This window comes from Pleurodeles waltl, chromosome 4_2 (assembly GCF_031143425.1).
Source record: "Pleurodeles waltl isolate 20211129_DDA chromosome 4_2, aPleWal1.hap1.20221129, whole genome shotgun sequence".
Lineage (NCBI taxonomy): Eukaryota > Metazoa > Chordata > Amphibia > Caudata > Salamandridae > Pleurodeles > Pleurodeles waltl.
In genome coordinates this window covers 428,771,829-428,788,883 of record NC_090443.1, presented here as the reverse complement: position 1 = coordinate 428,788,883, position 17,055 = coordinate 428,771,829, and the positions used below count along the sequence as shown (strand labels likewise).

Genomic DNA, 17,055 nt, shown 5'->3' with positions numbered 1-17,055 from the left:
GCAGATCTTGCCACATTGATTGGTTGACTGTAGTGGATTAAGGCTCTATGCCCCACCCTAAATCCAACTTCAGCAGCCGGGCCTTGCGTCTAACCAGACACTGCACACAGCTTTAGGCATCTCACTTTAGATTAAAAAAACAGATACTCAGTGAAAAAAAACAAAGATTAAAGTGATGTTTTAGTTAGGTGAAAATATCAGCTAAAACTTAACATTTTAAACAAACGAATCCACTGAAACTTACCAGTTATATTTATTTCAAGTAACTATTAACTTGAGCCCTAACTATAACTCACGCCCTCGCCACGCACTGCTTGTACCCTCCATATTACATCACTCACATTGCATTTTCAATGACTGGAATGACTGCCTTCGTAATATCCTTAATCACACCTGAAATTACATCGCTGATAAAACTGCATGGCGGGAGCGCAAGTTATAGTTACTTTAAGGCATGGGTACTCGCAAACATTTTCCCAGGGGCCAAAAAGTTTGGTCTGTGATGTGCCTGGGGACCGCATTGATGCCAGGGTAGTGGCGGTCAGGTGGGGTGGCTAGGGGGATTGATGGCAAGGTAGGTGTAGGGGAAGCAAAGGATATACATCTAGTGGCTGAAATAAACAATAGGAAACCAGAAAACCTGGAATTAATCCCGGCTTACCCACTTTTCCAAATTGTGTGATCCTAGGCAATTGTTTAGTGTCACTTTCCCTCCTTTTTCTGCATTATCACATTTAAGATGACCTCGAAATACATGATTCATGTATGATAGGAACCCAGGCCACCCATAAAGTGCACATACCAAGTGACTTGCCTCTTTAATTTACTATTGGTGGTGTTCTCAGGGTAAGGGAAATAATTAATGTTTCCAAATTTGTTTCCAAATGTATGTTTGAAAACTATAACTTTTAAATGAATACATCTCAATGCACTGATAAAATAAATTGTACTAAGACGAAAAGGTTCTGCATGTTAACTAAATACAATTTTTTTATTTTGAAGCGACTGTCTTAGTTTTACACTTATGCTGCAAGATGTCTTTAAAAATGAAGGCGTTTCTAAAGTTAAGTGCAAGAGTCCCTAGATACATCCTTTCTTTAACACCAATTCAGTTTGAAATAAATGATTTATTGTGTGTATTTAATATTTTTGTTAGTGCTGAGTCAAGCAAACAGCTGCCCAGTGCTCCTGTCCCCAAGGGGCCGCATGTAAAGGTCAGAGGGGCCGCATGAGGCCCGCGGGCCGTACTTTGAGTATCCCTGCTTTAAGGCATACACACGAGGCAAATGCACTATAATATTTATTTCAGTGGTCTTTCCACTGGCTTGTACATTTGGCATTTTGCTGAATGTTTCACTTTTCTTAGATGACTGGTTAAGGCACCTCTTTTTTATATATATATATATATATATATATATATATATATATATATATACATATACATACACACATACACACACACTCCGAGCCCAACACCAGATGGCGGGATGTGCACAGCATGTGTATCTGCAGCTACACATGCCATCGAACATATATATATATATATATATATATATATATATATATATATATATATATATATATATATATTTTGCAGTGTACTCTGCGTGCAGAGTTCGTACCTGGACTTTTCCGCGCCCAGCAAACAAAATATTCTAAAAGGTTTGAAGAATGTAGACAAGATGTGGCGTAGTTTCTCACCGCACTGGCACATCTTATTGGGGCAACTGGCTTGAGCAAAGATCCTAGATGGCGTAGACCAGGATCTATGAAGGGATCTCTAAACACTTAAGAGAAACAGGCGCACGAGGCGTATTAATGGGTAAAAGGAAACTGAGCGCTATTCCAGGTGTCTATACGTGCTAACTAAACGAGACACGATCGTCTGATGACGATTCTACCACTCCTTAACAGACATCTTGCGAGGAGCCACCTTATTTTCCAACTGCAGACACAAACCCCAGATGCTCCCCTAACACCCTTGGGTAGAATCCCATAACATCCTTGTGCAGAAGCCGCAGGTCATATGTCAAAGAGGGACGTGGACGAGTGAGTTTAAAGTCGGTACGTGTCAGAAACAAGGTATGGACTGGAGAGTTAGTGGGAGAAAAAGTAAAAGTGCCCTGAACCTCAGTCAGGGGAGCCGTACTAGGCCGCACTGGACTGGCCGGGAGAAGGCCCTGGCCTACAGTCCTGCCGCAAGGGCCGGCTCGGTCAGCACCAGTTGCGCCTCAGCACAGCAGCACACGGGGAGGGCCCGTTCGTTGGGAACGCATCGAGTTCCCCAAAGGACATTGTGTCTGGAGTCCTAATCCATGCGGGTCTTTCAGCCTCCACGGCCCTCACAATGGAAGGCAAGGGAATTCATTTACCGCCCTATCCCCTGTTCAGGGATGGGAGGGGGCAGAGGGTGATCCTACCGAGGTTCAGTTCAGCTCAAAGAACGCATTTAAATGAGGTGGGGTCCGCAGCACAATATGTTGCGGCGGGGGAACAAAAAGGAGCTGCTGAGCTTCCCACAGACCGCTGTAAGCTGCGATATTAATATGCAGAGCAGAGCCCCGAATGTCTAGCGACCCTAGGAAGGCTGTGAAGGGATCTAGCGCTGCACAGAGGGCTTCTGACTGAGTGATGATAGCAAAGAAACTCTGGCTGCTGTGGGACAGATGGCTGTCAGGCTGGCGGGGATGAAGAAGCCCTGTGCCTCCCCAAGAAGATGGCCTGCGAGAGAGTGGTCGCCACACGGGATGATGTCTGCCTTGCAAGAATGCCTACTAGACCCGGAGGGTGTGAAGGAAGTCCCCACTGCCCCGCGGAAAGAGGTCTAGCTTAGTTAAAGGGGTGAAGAGGGCTCTAGCCACCCTTAGAAGGGACGTGTGGTGAAGTGGGCTCTGGAAGCCCCAGAAAAGCCACGTAACAGGGCCAGGAAAGGAACACTAGGAAGTGGCATTTCATCTAAAAGACTGAAAAGGCAAAAGGTCCACCAGAGTGAAACGTTCATCTCTCAGGACAAACAGGACAAAAAACCCACATACAAGGATTGGTGGCTACTTTAACCTTAATTGACCTATTTATTAAAGGCTCTGGTCGACAGGAACTCCACATCTAGGGGTAAAAGTGTTGCACCCGGACAGGTCACAACATTGAGATACATGACAAAATGCGAACTCTTTTTTATCAAGGGCCTTGGGGCAGCAGACAGGAAACGACTGAAGTATAATTACAATAGTCAGCAGGATGCCTATCAGCACAACATATGGAGTGTTGTGCAAGGCTTGGCTACTCAGTTTGTGGTTGTTCAAGGTATTGGATCAGAGTGAGCATGAGGGTAACCTACAGTTAATTTAGCAGAACATGTGGATTAGTGGGGATGTTTGTTACTTAGCCTATGGTTAATATTTGGAGTATACGTGCACAGGTTTCTTACAGATATCCACAAGAACGAATTTGTTTCAACATTTATGTCATTATTTTATATTCAAATGAAACAGTGGAATTTTTTTTTCTAGAGAGTGACGTTTGTACCCGTGTCATGTTTTATTTACGGTGACATAATTTATGTAAATATCAGAATTAACCTTTTTAAACAAGGCGTTAACACGCTGATATTGTCAGCCACCCCGGGGCCTTCAGGTGACAGCAGTGCATCTACCAAGTGTAGCCCTGTAAAGTCAGAATCCTAAAGCATATCTGTTGAAGCGAACTTAGTTGAATTATGAAAAACTAGGTATTTGCAGAAGTTTCTGATCAGTAGGTCACCCCTCAAACAGATCTCTGCATCACAAAACACAATATCCAGTCACACAGAAGTTACCCATTTTAAAACTGGAAAGGCATTTTTCTGTATTTCACTTCTCCTACGCCACAACTCATCCTACCTCCCTAAATGTATCTTCTGCTGATAGTCCTTCACAAGCGGAAACGATCCAGAACCATGATATTTCGACACTCATGATTGTGTTCCAAAATTGTTCTGTTGGCAAAGCAAAATGGGATCTCCTGCCTAAGAAGAACGGCACCAACCTCCATCAAAGACTTCTGGCACTGAAAAAATAGCGCAGCACCCAAGTACGTTTCAGAACCTTCCTCGATAGGTGTGCTCATCCTCAAAGTTTCCATGCGTCTTGACATGGTCATGCAATGCCTTCAAAAGGAAAAGGTTCTGCATATATTAACTGGATAGTTTTAACAAAATAAGAATATGAGTGGAATATGCAAGGTACCTGCCTACCTCCTTTACCTGGCTAAGACTGCCTTACAATTGCGTTCCATTTCTTCTATTCTTTTGAAAGCAAGCGATTAGGTTCTCAAAAAACGTTCTTCTCCTCATCCTTGACCATTTCAGTACGTAATGATTTTTTCAGGACTTTATGAAAGTGTTTTATCCTTTGACAAGACAGTCTCCCTCCTGTAAGGCAGTCCTAATCCTTAAACGGATGGGCATGCATTTTGTACCAAGGCTTAAAACCGGACCTTCAACAAATTTTAATTTCAAATTGCTTTGTTAGCAGACATAACATTGGCCAAAGGTAGTATTGAATCACAAGCTCTCTTCTTATAAACCATGTGATATATATTTAGGACCACTGGAATTATGTGATTGCGCAGCTGCAGTGTTTCTTGCATAGTTATAGATTTGCCACATAATCCATCATCTGCTGCATAAATCAAAAGATTTAACAACAAAAGTGTAGCTCAAATGTTACTAAACGCAGCCACACGTTTTGCCTCACAGTAGAAGGCCCTTTGCAGAGCTTGACTAGTCACCTTTCTGTTGCTTATGGCTATATTTGGGTATTAAATTGCTATCAATAAGGTGCAACCAATGCCAAGTGGGAGGTGCAGCTGTCTGAAAAAGTGTTCTTAGGCCACCTTGTCCTACATTAGCTTGCTGACGAGCTTGTACATCTACACAATAATATTTTGTAAATGTGTGTGGCTTAGACCAAGAAGCTGCTATGCAAATGTCCGCTGAGGGAATATTTCCTAAAATTGCCATAGTGGCACCTACTTTCCTTGTGGATTGTGCTTTGGGCATAATTGTTAATTGCCTTTAGCATAACATATCTGAAGACATTTTACAATCCATCTAGCTATGCTATTTTTTGTAATAGGATTTCCTTCGTGAGGCACTGAAAAAGTCACAAAAAGCAGATTAGTTTTCTTGAATTCTTTAGTTCTGTCAATGTAATACAGGAGTGCTCTTTTAAAATCTAATGTGTGGAGTGTGTTTTCTGCCAGAGTCCGGTTGTGGAAAGAAAACCGGTAACTCAATGGTTTGATTAATGTGGAATTGTAAGACAACTTTTGGTAAAACAAATTGTGTTTGTAAGGAGGACTAATTTGTCCTTATGTATTTGAAACAAAGACTCTTCTAATGTTAAGACCTGTAGCTCACTAACACGTATAAGTGATGGAATAGCAATTAAAAAAAGCTACTTCATAAGAAAGGAATTGTATTGGACAAGGGTGTAGAGGCTCAAATGGAGGGCCTACGAGTCAAGCGAGTGCAATAAAGATTCTAGGATGGCACTGGGGGGTAGCCTGGGTGGGATTACTTTTAAATCCTTCCATTAAACCTTTAATGACTGGTATTTTGAATAATTAAGTATGTTGCCTGTTTTGTAAATAGGCTGCCATGGAGCTAGGTGTAACTGAATTGATGTGTAAGCAAGGTTTGCTTTTTGCAGGTGAAGCAAATAAAGAATATCTTTTACTGATGGTGTTAACGGACCAATGTGTTTGAATTCAGAATAACAGACAAAACATTTCCATTTTCCCACATAACAGGCTCCAATTGTTGGTCTACATGCCTGTTTTAGAATGTCCATACAGTTGGAGGGTAACTGAAGATAACCAAACGCTATGACTTCAGGAGCCATATTGCAAGGTAGAGTGATTTGGGATCTGGGTGTCTTATCTGCTGGAGATTTTGAGTGAGAAGATCTGGCCTGTTGGGGAGTTTCTCATGAGGTCCTAGGGAGAGATCTAATAGTGTCGTAAACCAAGGATGGTGAGCCCATGTGGGGGCTTACAAGGATCATTTTGAGAGAAGTTTGAGATTCCGCACAAGAAATGGAATGAGTGGGAGAGGTGGAAAAGCATAAGCAAATATTCCTGACCAATTAATCTATAAGATGTTGTTTTTGGACAGAGGGTATTGGGGTTCCTGGATGCAAAGTTTTGGCATTTTTAGTTTTCTGCTATGGCAAACTGGTCTATGTGAGGTGTTCCCCACTTTTGAAAGCAGTTTTGAAGGACTGTTGGGTGGAGTTTCCATTTGTGGACTTGTTGATGAGTCCTCCTTACCAGGTCTGCAAAGCCTTTGTCTGTTCCTGGGAGATACTCTGCCAGGAGATGAATGTGGTGGTGGTGGTGGTGGTGGTGGTGGTGGTGGTGATGATGATGGGCCTACTTCCAGATTGCTTGTGCCAGCTGAGACAACTGGAGAGATTGTGTCTCTATCCCTCCCCCACCCACGTTTTTGTAAATAATACATTGCTGTCATGTTGTCTGTACGAATTAAGACAGATGTGTGCATTAGATGAGATAGAAAAGCCTTCAGGGATTGGAAAACTGGCTAAATTCTAGAACACTGATGTGCATTGTCTACTGACTTGGGTCCCATGATCCCTGCACTGTGAGGTTATTGAGAACGGCACCCCATCCAGTGGGAGAGTTATCCGAAGTCAGAGGTATTTGGGGAACTGAGTCTTGGGCCGTCCTATGAGTAGGTTGGTGGAATTTCACCCTAGTAGAGCGGTGTAAGCTGGACTGTCTATGAACACTAGATCCTGAAGATGACCCTGAGCTTGTGACCATTGGCGAGAGAGGCAGCGCTGTAGAAGGTGCATATGAAGTCTGGCATGATGGACAATGGCAATGCAGATTGTCATGAAGACTAGGAGGCGCATCAATGTCTTGACTGTGTATGTATAATCTGTACCTGAGAGATTGTTTGCTGAAAATTGAGAGCACGTGTTGGATTGGGGTAAGCTAACTCCTATAATGTATTGAGAAAAGCCCCTAGATACAGCCAAATCTGAAGAGGCTATAGGTGTGATTTTAGGACATTGATAGTAAACCCTAACTTGTGAAGAAGGATTACTGTGATTTAAGTGTGAGACTGACATTGACTTTAAGTGGTAGCTTTAATCAGCCAGTTGTCCAAGTAAGGGAAAACATGTATCTGTTGTTTTCAGAGATGTGCTGCAACTACTGCCAGACATTTGGTGAATACCATTGGAACAGTTGTGACCCTGAAAGGCAGGCAGAACCTTGAATTGATATTGTTGTCCAACCACTACAAGCCTTAGATATTTGCAGTGAGCAGGATGGATTGGAATGTGAAAGTAAGCATACTTCAGGTTTAGAATGGTCATGAAGTCACCTTTTTGTAGTAATGGAATTACATCTTGACGGGTGACCATATGAAAATGCTCTGAGAGAATTTACTGATTTAATGGTCTGAGATCCAAAATATGCCTGAGAGTGCCAAACTTTTTGGGAATGAGGAAGTAGAGAGGGTATACTTCTGTTCCTTGGTATTGTATGCGAGCAGTTTTTTATAGCTCCTTTTAACAATTGAGATTGAACCTCTTCCTTTAGATTAGTGAAGCGTTCTGTTGACATTTGGTGTCTGCAAGGTGGAATGTTTGGTGGTGTTAATGTAAGTTCTATACAATAATCATGTTGGATAATAGATAGGTGCCAAAGGTTGGATGTTATGTGTGTCTGTTGAATGTGGCAAAATTGAAGACGCCCCCTTACTGGAGTGGAATGAGGGGGAATGTGGAGGTAGTCAATGTTTGGCGGAGGAGAGTGAGCCACCAGTGTTGGTGGGCTTTCCTCTGCCTCTGGAATGGTTTCCTCTATATGTTCCTCTGAAAAAAACTCTAGAGTATGAGGAAGAGGCCTGACGTTGCTGTGAGATGGATATTCAGAGGATGTGGTTGATTTGTAGCCACCCTTATACATTGGGCAGCAAAAAACATCCTACTAGTTTGAGTTTGTAGAGCACCCATTGCTTCAAAAGTGTGTTCTTTTAATTTGTCGAGGGTGGAGTCAACCTGTGGACTAAATAAGTGCTCCCCATCAAAAAGCATTAAGGACAGCTTGCTGCATCTCTGGCTTGAAACCAGAACACCTTAGCCAAGCATGTCTTCTAAGGAGGATACTGGTGTTAACCGCTTGTGCATCTGTGTCTACTGCATCTAATGCACATCTAATTGAATTGTTTGCAACTGTTTTATCTCCAGAACAATTTGCTTTGCACATTTACAGTGTTCTTCTGTGAAGTGCTGAAGATCTCCCATTTCATCCCAGTGTGCCCTATCATATCCTACAAGCAGTGCCTGGAAATTGGCAATACGCCAATGGATGCCCGCTTGCGCAGCTACTTTTTCCCCCCACTGCATCAAATTTTGCTTTTTTTTTTTATTCTGGAGAAGGCGAATCTCCGGTAGCCTGACTATTTGCTATTTTTCTGGCTGTGGCAATGACAATGGAATCCAACAGGACTTGTGACTGGATATAAAGTGGGTCAGATGGAGGTACTTTATATTTCTTGTCAACCAGTGGTGTAATAATTTAGGAGCGCACGGCTCTTTGAAAATGTATCCGACATGTTAAAGTGTTCCTGGCAACATAGGGAGAAATTGTATGTCCCTATGTTTTGAGGTGAGAATATCAAACAGAAAGTCTTGTTCTATTGGTTCCTTATGCAATTGTCCACTTTGATAGGCAGCAGCCTTGGCTATAACTTGCTGATACCCTGTGGTGTCCTCTGGAGGGGAGGGGCGGGCAGGGTAAAGATCTAGGTCAGTATCAATAATAGGATCTATGTTGTAGGCATCCCAAGGGCCTGGGTCTTGTGCAGCACCCTCTATAATTCTCCCCTATCATATATAGGTGAACCCTGTAGTGAGAATTAGGTGGATGAGGAGCAGAGTGAGATGGAGGAGGTGGCGATGGAGGAGGTAGCGGCAGAGCTGGAAGAGGAGACACTGCTGCAGAAGTAGAAACCTTTTCTTTATGTGGCTTCTTAGATGGAGGTGAGGTATTGAGAACCTCCTCAAATGAGAGCTTCTTGACAGGAATGGTCAGAGAAGCTACAATACTCCCATTATCTTTTTCAATATGAATTTTGCGCTGCTTGGCATCCATAGTCTCTAGAATTGTATGTTCAGATGCTTTCAGTACCAAACTTTTGTGGCATTGTAAAACTTTTTTGATCCGGAAGAGACTGATGTGGTACTCCCACTCTGTGTTGAAGTTTTCGGTGTTTAAGTTGTTGGTTTTGAAGCTTTCGATGGTTTCACTTGGATCAAAACAAAAGGAGGTCAATACAGAAGACCCAACCACAATCTTTCCAGATTTCGGTGCTGAACCTGAAGGCGGGGTAGCCGAATCAAGCTTCCATGACCGACCATGGCCTGAAGGCAGTGGTGGTCCGGCTACCTCTTTTAGTTTTTTTTTTTTTTTTTTTTACTGTCTCCGTGGAAGTAAGAGGGGCTGCTCTTTTATTCACGGGTTGCGCAAAGGTGATTTTCGACTCTCTATATCGAATTGCAGGTCTGAGTCCAAGTCTTAACTCGAGAATGCCCCGTCTTGCGCCGGCTTCTCCTCTGCAAGTTCATCCTCGAAAATATCCGGGGTGTGCTCTTGCAGCGAGTGCGCCATTTACAGCCTGCAAGCTCTTCAATCCTAGAGTGTTTTCTTGGACCAAAACGATCGGCATAAGTTTAAGGTGTCCTCGTTGTGGTATGGGGAACGGCAGAGGTTACACACTTGGTGATCCATGTGTGGAAATTTGGTATGGCACTAAGGGCAGAATCTTAACAAGGTCCGTTCCATCAGGGTTTCATATTCTTCCATGCCACATGGAGATAGGCCTGGGGCCAGGCGAGGCCCGCCCCAAAGGGTACGTGGTTGAAGTTCGACCTGACTTGATTAAGATTATGTTAAAGAAACGCGATTAAAGTACAATACCGTCAGTAGAAAGTAAAGGTGGAAAGAGTCTCGAATCGGAGCGAGAAGAAACACTTCCGAACCTGACAGCAGAGAGAAAACAATCTAACAAAGAACTCTATGCACATGCGCAGTATCACCGAGAAGGAGGAGCCACTCGATTCTGTGACTTGAAAACACTTCTCGAAGAAAAGACAAGTTGCAGCACTCAGAGCCCAACACTAAATGGCAGGATAATGCACAGCATGTGTATCTACAGCCACATATGCCATTGAACAAAATATTTTCTGTTAACCATAGTGTTATTTACAAAGATATGGCAACATCTAAACATCCTATATATGTATAATAATCACAGGTTACACAGGCCACGTGATATACTTTGAATAGCTGAGAACATTTCACCCCTCCCAGAAACGTTCCAATCAATGAGACTTGCAAATAAGTCAAACAGAGATCAGTTCATTTATTTCCCGGACACGGTCAGGATTCGGACTCCAAAATAGAGGCACACAATTGAGGCAATCTCTTTCTGCGGGTCTTCTTAATCTGACTTATGTTTTGGCTCGCTCATTTTTTCCCCCTAACCGATTCTCCTGGAACCTCTTCCCGGAAACTTTACCCCTATGTCCACAGCAGGTGTTGCATTCAGTGCAAAGTTTGAAATACATCTGTGATGCCAACAATAGCCTTATGTCCAGAGCTCTCTTTACATCTCAGCAAGGGGTTGGGATTTTACCTTCTGAAATCGCTCTAATATATTGTTGGCTCACTGTTGTAGAAACTGAAGATAAATCGAAACCCTTGACTGCACGCAAAAGAGTCACATGCACATTAGATCCTGCTCTAACATTAGTTTGTTGATTTCTAAACTGGATCTAGATTTAGTCCCACTTAACAAAAAGCTTTGAAAAGAGCAGCAGCACAATGCTTTCAGGATAAATGCAAGTTTTGTTACACTGATATTTAGCAACGAGATCTTCCCCACCATTTGTAAATTCTCCCAAAAAAAAAAAAAGTTACCCATATCCACTACAGCAAATGGCAGTTTTGGTATAGATAAGCTTATAAAAAAACAGATAGGGGGTTCTTTTCAAAGCAATCATTTACTAAAACACCAATATCTATAAAATATAAATGAGATAAGATTTCCTAAAGCGCATGCTTTTAAGCGGACAGCTTTGTGACACCATCAATACAGTCAAGTGCGCTTGCAGTCTATAGGGATGCGAAGATATAAGCAATTTTGTTCACTGGCAGTCATGGGATATTGGCACTTCCCAGCAGGCACTATACCCTACCCGACATGCAGATGCAGGTGAACTCTCCAATGCGGTCCAAGCAGGTGGCGTCATTTTGGCAGGGCATGGACAGGCACTCGTTAATGTCTGTCTCACAGCGGGGACCAGTGTACCCCTTCCCACATTGGCACTGGAAGGAGCCCTGTGTGTTCACACACTTTCCAAAGTGCTCGCATGGATTGGCACCTAAAACAAGAGGAAGAATAACATGCTTAAGGAAGGCAGCAAGTTTTTTCATCTCTACAACCGATCATTAACCCACTGTTAACAATGGCAGTCTTCCCTCTTGAACCAAACTCCGAGCCTGGACAAGGCCGGTTCACTCTGGAATAATTAGCTGCCTATGGCCCATGTACCAGATTCACAAGGGATGGGGACCTCATAACTACATCTCAACTGGCATGAGGCAAGACACTGCTTAATCTGTGTGAAGCTGGCAAAGCGCTGGCTCCAAGCTAAGTCCATAGTACACAAAGGGAGAGTATAAGGGAGCGGGAAAAGACACCCATCGTACTCGACTCCCCAAACACAATACTAAGTCACAAAAGAGAGTACGGGGTTTTTTGGAATTACAAATGGGTTGAAAGTGTGCTAATTGCGTCACTATACCAATCCTAAATCTCAACTAGAGATAAAACGAGGGGTGGTTTAAGGTCTGTGGAGGGGGATTTCCTTTACGGACTAGGTGGTCTCACACACTATATAGTGTCATGCTTCATCATATGACCACCTAGCCCCACCCAGGTAGGACAGTACCACCTGGGCGGACTCAACCTCGCTGTTAAAGGAACAGGAGGGAGTGCGTAAATTAGTTTGATTTCTGGAAAGTAGGGATCCAGCTAAGCTATGGGAATAAAAACACCTACTCAGATACCAGGGTGAATTTAATAGAAGGTTCTGTGTGGTGTGATTAAAAGAAGTGGGAGACCAGTGTGAGAACGATGACTCACAAGGTCACCTATCTAGCCGATAGAAGGGAGAGACCAGAAGGGGAGTGAAGATAAAGAAATATATATGAAAGAATAGGAATATCATAAATATTCCTATTCTTTCTTATATATTTCTTATATATATTCCTATTCTTTCATATATATTTCTTTATCTTCACTCCCCTTCTGGTCTCTCCCTTCTAACCCTAGAGTCTGACTATAAAGGGACGCTCCCTCTCCAGGATACCAGAGGCTAGTAGCCTTTATTGTTAGGGTAAGGAATTGTCTTCCCTGACCTACCACCCGCCGCGCATAACCTGCATTGCTGCGACCATTTTTATCTGCAATCAGTACTATTGTGTTATGCATGAAATTTTGTCACGTGTGCTGTGGTTTGCTGTGAATTACCTTCTCACCGCCAATTTTGGTCTGTTTATGTTATTGTATTTACCATAGGTCCTCCCCAGGTATTCCCTTGGCTAAGGTAGGCCCTTCCTTCCCTTCCCACGTTTTTCTCCTACTGTGATTTAAACTGCAGCACGCTATAAGCATCTGCAACAGGGATCCAACGCCCTGATGAATGCCCAGAGACCCTCCATAGCTCAATCACAAGGGCAGAAACATGTCGGCTAGATAGGTGACCTTGTGAGTCATTGTTCTCACACTGGTCTCCCACTTCTTTTAATCACACCACACAGAACCTTCTATTAAATTCACCCTGGTATCTGAGAAGGTGTTTTTATTCCCATAGCTTAGCTGGATCCCTACTTTCCAGAAATCAAACTAATTTACGCACTCCCTCCTGTTCCTTTAACAGCGAGGTTGAGTCCGCCCAGGTGGTACTGTCCTACCTGGGTGGGGCTAGGTGGTCATATGATGAAGCATGACACTATATAGTGTGTGAGACCACCTAGTCCGTAAAGGAAATCCCCCTCCACAGACCTTAAACCACCCCTCGTTTTATCTCTAGTTGAGATTTAGGATTGGTATAGTGACGCAATTAGCACACTTTCAACCCATTTGTAATTCCAAAAAACCCTGTACTCTCTTTTCTGACTTAGTCTCCAAGCTAAGTCTAGCCTATGAATGAATGTATGACCACGTTCCAGATCTGGTCACTACTTATCCCTCTCCAGTCACTGATGAAGTGCTTACCTTCAGGACTCAAGTTCAAAACTGATCAAATCATACCTGCACATACAATGTTGCTGCTTAACAAACGCAGGGCACATGGACGTCTTCCGATTCTGTGCCACTCCTCTGCCCTACTCTGGCACAACTCGTGAAAGGGATTCTGGCAACCCAAGCACACTCAATGTTACTAGTGTGCGTAAGGTACTAAGTGCTAAGGAAACAATACAAACCACTTACAATGGGGAGGGATTCACTCCTGCAATATTCTGCCACTCTACTGCAGATAAAATACACTATGGTGGACACAGGCATGCAACAGCTGCCAATGCTCCCAACAAAACTGCACTGCTCTAATAAGACTGGAGACCTACAGATATTCTAATTCAGCAATTGAGCTACCAACCTTCCAAAATTAATAACCATCTAACTTCCTCATCCAAGAGCAGTTTTCTCACTGATAGTTGCTGCTAAATCAAGTTAGTAAGGTGCAAATACATGCATGAATGGATGAAGATGTTCCCTCTGCTCTTTTTGGGTCTGCAAGGCCAAGGTGGAAGACAATGCTTTTAGTTTTTTGTGCAACTCAAAGCCTTTACAACAAGCAGATCAATTTCTGCAACTGCTTCGATAGCCATGGCAAGAATTTAAGAAACCCATACGCTATGGGTTTCAGATGTCCGCTAAATGCCATGAATACATCAGATACCAGTGCAAAGGGGCAATCAGAATCCATATTTCTCTTAAGAATTCTCTTTTTGCATGGTTTAACCCACAGCCATTCTGGAGAGTGCTGTTCCGTGGGAGGCCACCTTAACTTACCTATGGAGCACTCATCAACATCCTGGTCACAAGCACCACCAGTGAAGCCAGGAGGGCAGGTGCAGATGGCACGGCCGTTCACTGGATTGGTGTCACACATTGCATCTTCATGGCATGGGTTACTGACACAAGCATCGTCCAGGTGGCAAAGCAGACCTGTAGGATGAAAGAATAAAAACTCATTACTGAAGCAGGACAAGCATTCAACATACTCTTGAGACCTGCCGCACTTCCACCAATTAGGAGAGCAATTTTCTACATGTACCTTAGCTCCCCGAGCCACTACTCACCAGTCTTCCCCATTGGACACTCGCAGTAGAAGGAAGCCACTCTGTCATGGCAGGTGGCCCCATTGAAACAGACGGCGGTGGCACAGTCATCAATGTTCTCACTACAGCTCTCTCCAGTCCAGCCGTTCACGCAGACACAGGTGTGGCCACCGTTGGTGTTGAAACAGGTTCCACCATTGTGGCAAGCATTGGGTTGCAGCTGGCATTCGTCCACATCTTCTGTGCAGAACTGGCCTAATTGTTATGGAAATGAAGGAAAGAGAAGGTTAAAGAAAAATATAAAACGAATCATCATCCCGAAATGAAAATCTTGTTACAACCTACAACCCGTGGATTCAACCATTACCCGAAGAGGTGGAAAAGCGTTCCTGTAGAATTCTAGACCTGGAACACTTGTTACACCGTGCATGGTAGCTACGGTGAGATTCATACCACTTGAATGTTTGTGCAGGGCTTAGAGTGCCCTTCACAGTCAGATGAGGGTCCAAACCTCCCTGAAAGCCTCAATATTAATGAGGTGTCCTCATTCCCTGAGCTCCTGAATAAGAATTGAAGAGACACTCGCTTTCTGTGAATCGGACTCCATTGCGTGGTGTCCGTTTGGCTTGCACCTCTCATTTGGTGTCCCATCCACCTTACATGGCAGCCCCTGTGAATGGGAAATGTCACCCGAAAACAATTTCACTGCAGCTTTCTTGGCAAGTTCTATTCTATTTCATATCACGCCGCTCCTGAACAGCGCTATGGGAAGGTTTGCAACAAAAGTGAGCACCAATGCTTCCGCCATGAACGGGTGGAGCTCAAGGCCCTGAGACACAGGACCACTCATTGGCAGCTTCCCAAAGAGCACGTGCTAGTGTGCCACCTCAATAGCCCACTGCAGGTCTGGCACTGTGGGTTCAGGGGAGCGGACAAGGGCGAATCAACAAGGATTCCTTTCCATCCCTTCTTACCAGTCCACTCTGGAGCACACTGGCAGTTGTAGGTGTTGACCCCATCCACACAAGTCCCTCCGTTCATACACTTATGTTCTGGGCAGTCATCAACGTTGATCTCGCAGTTCTGGCCATCGAACCCTGAGAAGCACAAAAGAGGAAAGACATACTGTAAAGTGGAAATAAAGTGCACACTACAAACATGAGGAGCAGAACGTATTGCCTTTGCATCTTCTTAGTCATGGTTTATAAATTCTATCAGCAAGGTAAGTTCTAGACATTGCTCTGTGTCACTACAAAACCAAATTTCATTTAAGCACTGCAGACCCAATCAAATTAGAGAGGTGAGACGGACAGAGGAGTGAAAGTCAAAAATGTTTTCTCAATTTCAGATGATTAACATTTTACTTTATTTTGAGAACCTTGTAGTGTTTGCAAATTACAACTTTGCAACTCAAACTCTACCCGTGGCTAAGGTACCAACACTCTACTAAAGACGGCACTGTGCGTTGGCCACACATTTACCATTCCATTCCTCGATTACTTCACTCCACATGCAACTCCACCCACAACATTCTTGCCTCCTCTGCACCATCTGAGATTTTCTGAGCAGGTTTTAAACGGCAAACAATGCACCACCAGGCTCAAAAGGGTGTTAGGGAAGGCATGCTCCTTTGTTCAATGGTTACATGACAGAACCTGGGTCACCCTGTTCACTATACTCTGTCTGAAGGTTCAGATTCTTGCATGAGATCCTCAAGTTAATAAACTCTGTAGCAATCTGCATCAGAAATGACAGACGTAAAAAAAAATGGAGGCGAGAAAGAATACATTGCAGCTTACGTAGTAGTCTTGAAAAGAGCAACTATGTGACTAACAAAAGCGGTACTACTTGCTTTACTTGTCGTGGAAGCAGTCCATATTCAGCCAGGGGCAACCATCTGCCTCGTCACCCAAAGGAAAATGAATCATGATACACATTCCTAAGCGTCAGCGCAGACAAAAGAATATAGACCAAAGGCAACACCTAGATGTCTCAACGGCCTAGAAAGCAGGTTGCTTCCTGTACTGCATCCCTCTCCTTCAGGGTAGAGAGCATCCCATCATCAAACGCAGAATCCGGTCAAAGTGAGAAGCCTAGAGACAGAATGCCTCTGAGGTGGAAAGCAAAGAGCACCTAGAAAAAAGTTGCTGTCTGTCCAAAGCCCTCCATTCCATTCTCGCCAACACTGCAGAAAATCCACCAGGAACAACTAAAGTGCTAGGTGGGCACCTGCTTTTAAGAATGCTGCTCAGAGACCAGTATTGGGACAAGCATAGGGTTTTGTGCCCATAGATGCTTTGGCATCCTGTCTGGCAGACATGCACACTATCTGCTCGCTAGTCATCACCGTACAAGCCCACACCAAGTGAAGGAGAGGCTCCTAGACGGTCTGGCAGATACTCCAAACAGAACACGCCTGCCAGAGATGCTCCCTAGAAGGGTGTGGGTGTAGCGTCTTCTCCCAGAACCCTTTGGTTCCACGCGCCACAATGAGGGGCGTTCTGTCCCGACCTGATCAGCGAGTACAGCAATCCTGAGTCACAGCAGGCGGGCGGGATGACACCATCGAAGGGGTGAGACACTGGGTGGAGAAAAGAACAGGCAGCCCAAGCAGTGTCAGAGAAAAGGATTAAG

General features: G+C 43.9%; 1 protein-coding gene across 1 annotated transcript in view; it reads right to left on the bottom strand.

Moving 5' to 3' along the window:
* NOTCH3 (notch receptor 3) overlaps positions 1 to 17,055 on the bottom strand; it is a 190,294-nt gene that overhangs the window by 92,339 nt on the left and 80,900 nt on the right. The window contains exons 5-8 of the mRNA XM_069231695.1: positions 15,396 to 15,518; positions 14,443 to 14,676; positions 14,153 to 14,308; positions 11,271 to 11,456 (exon numbers count right to left, since the gene is read on the bottom strand). Of these exons, the coding sequence (XP_069087796.1) occupies positions 11,271 to 11,456; positions 14,153 to 14,308; positions 14,443 to 14,676; positions 15,396 to 15,518 (699 nt within the window). The remainder of the gene's footprint in view (positions 1 to 11,270; positions 11,457 to 14,152; positions 14,309 to 14,442; positions 14,677 to 15,395; positions 15,519 to 17,055) is intronic.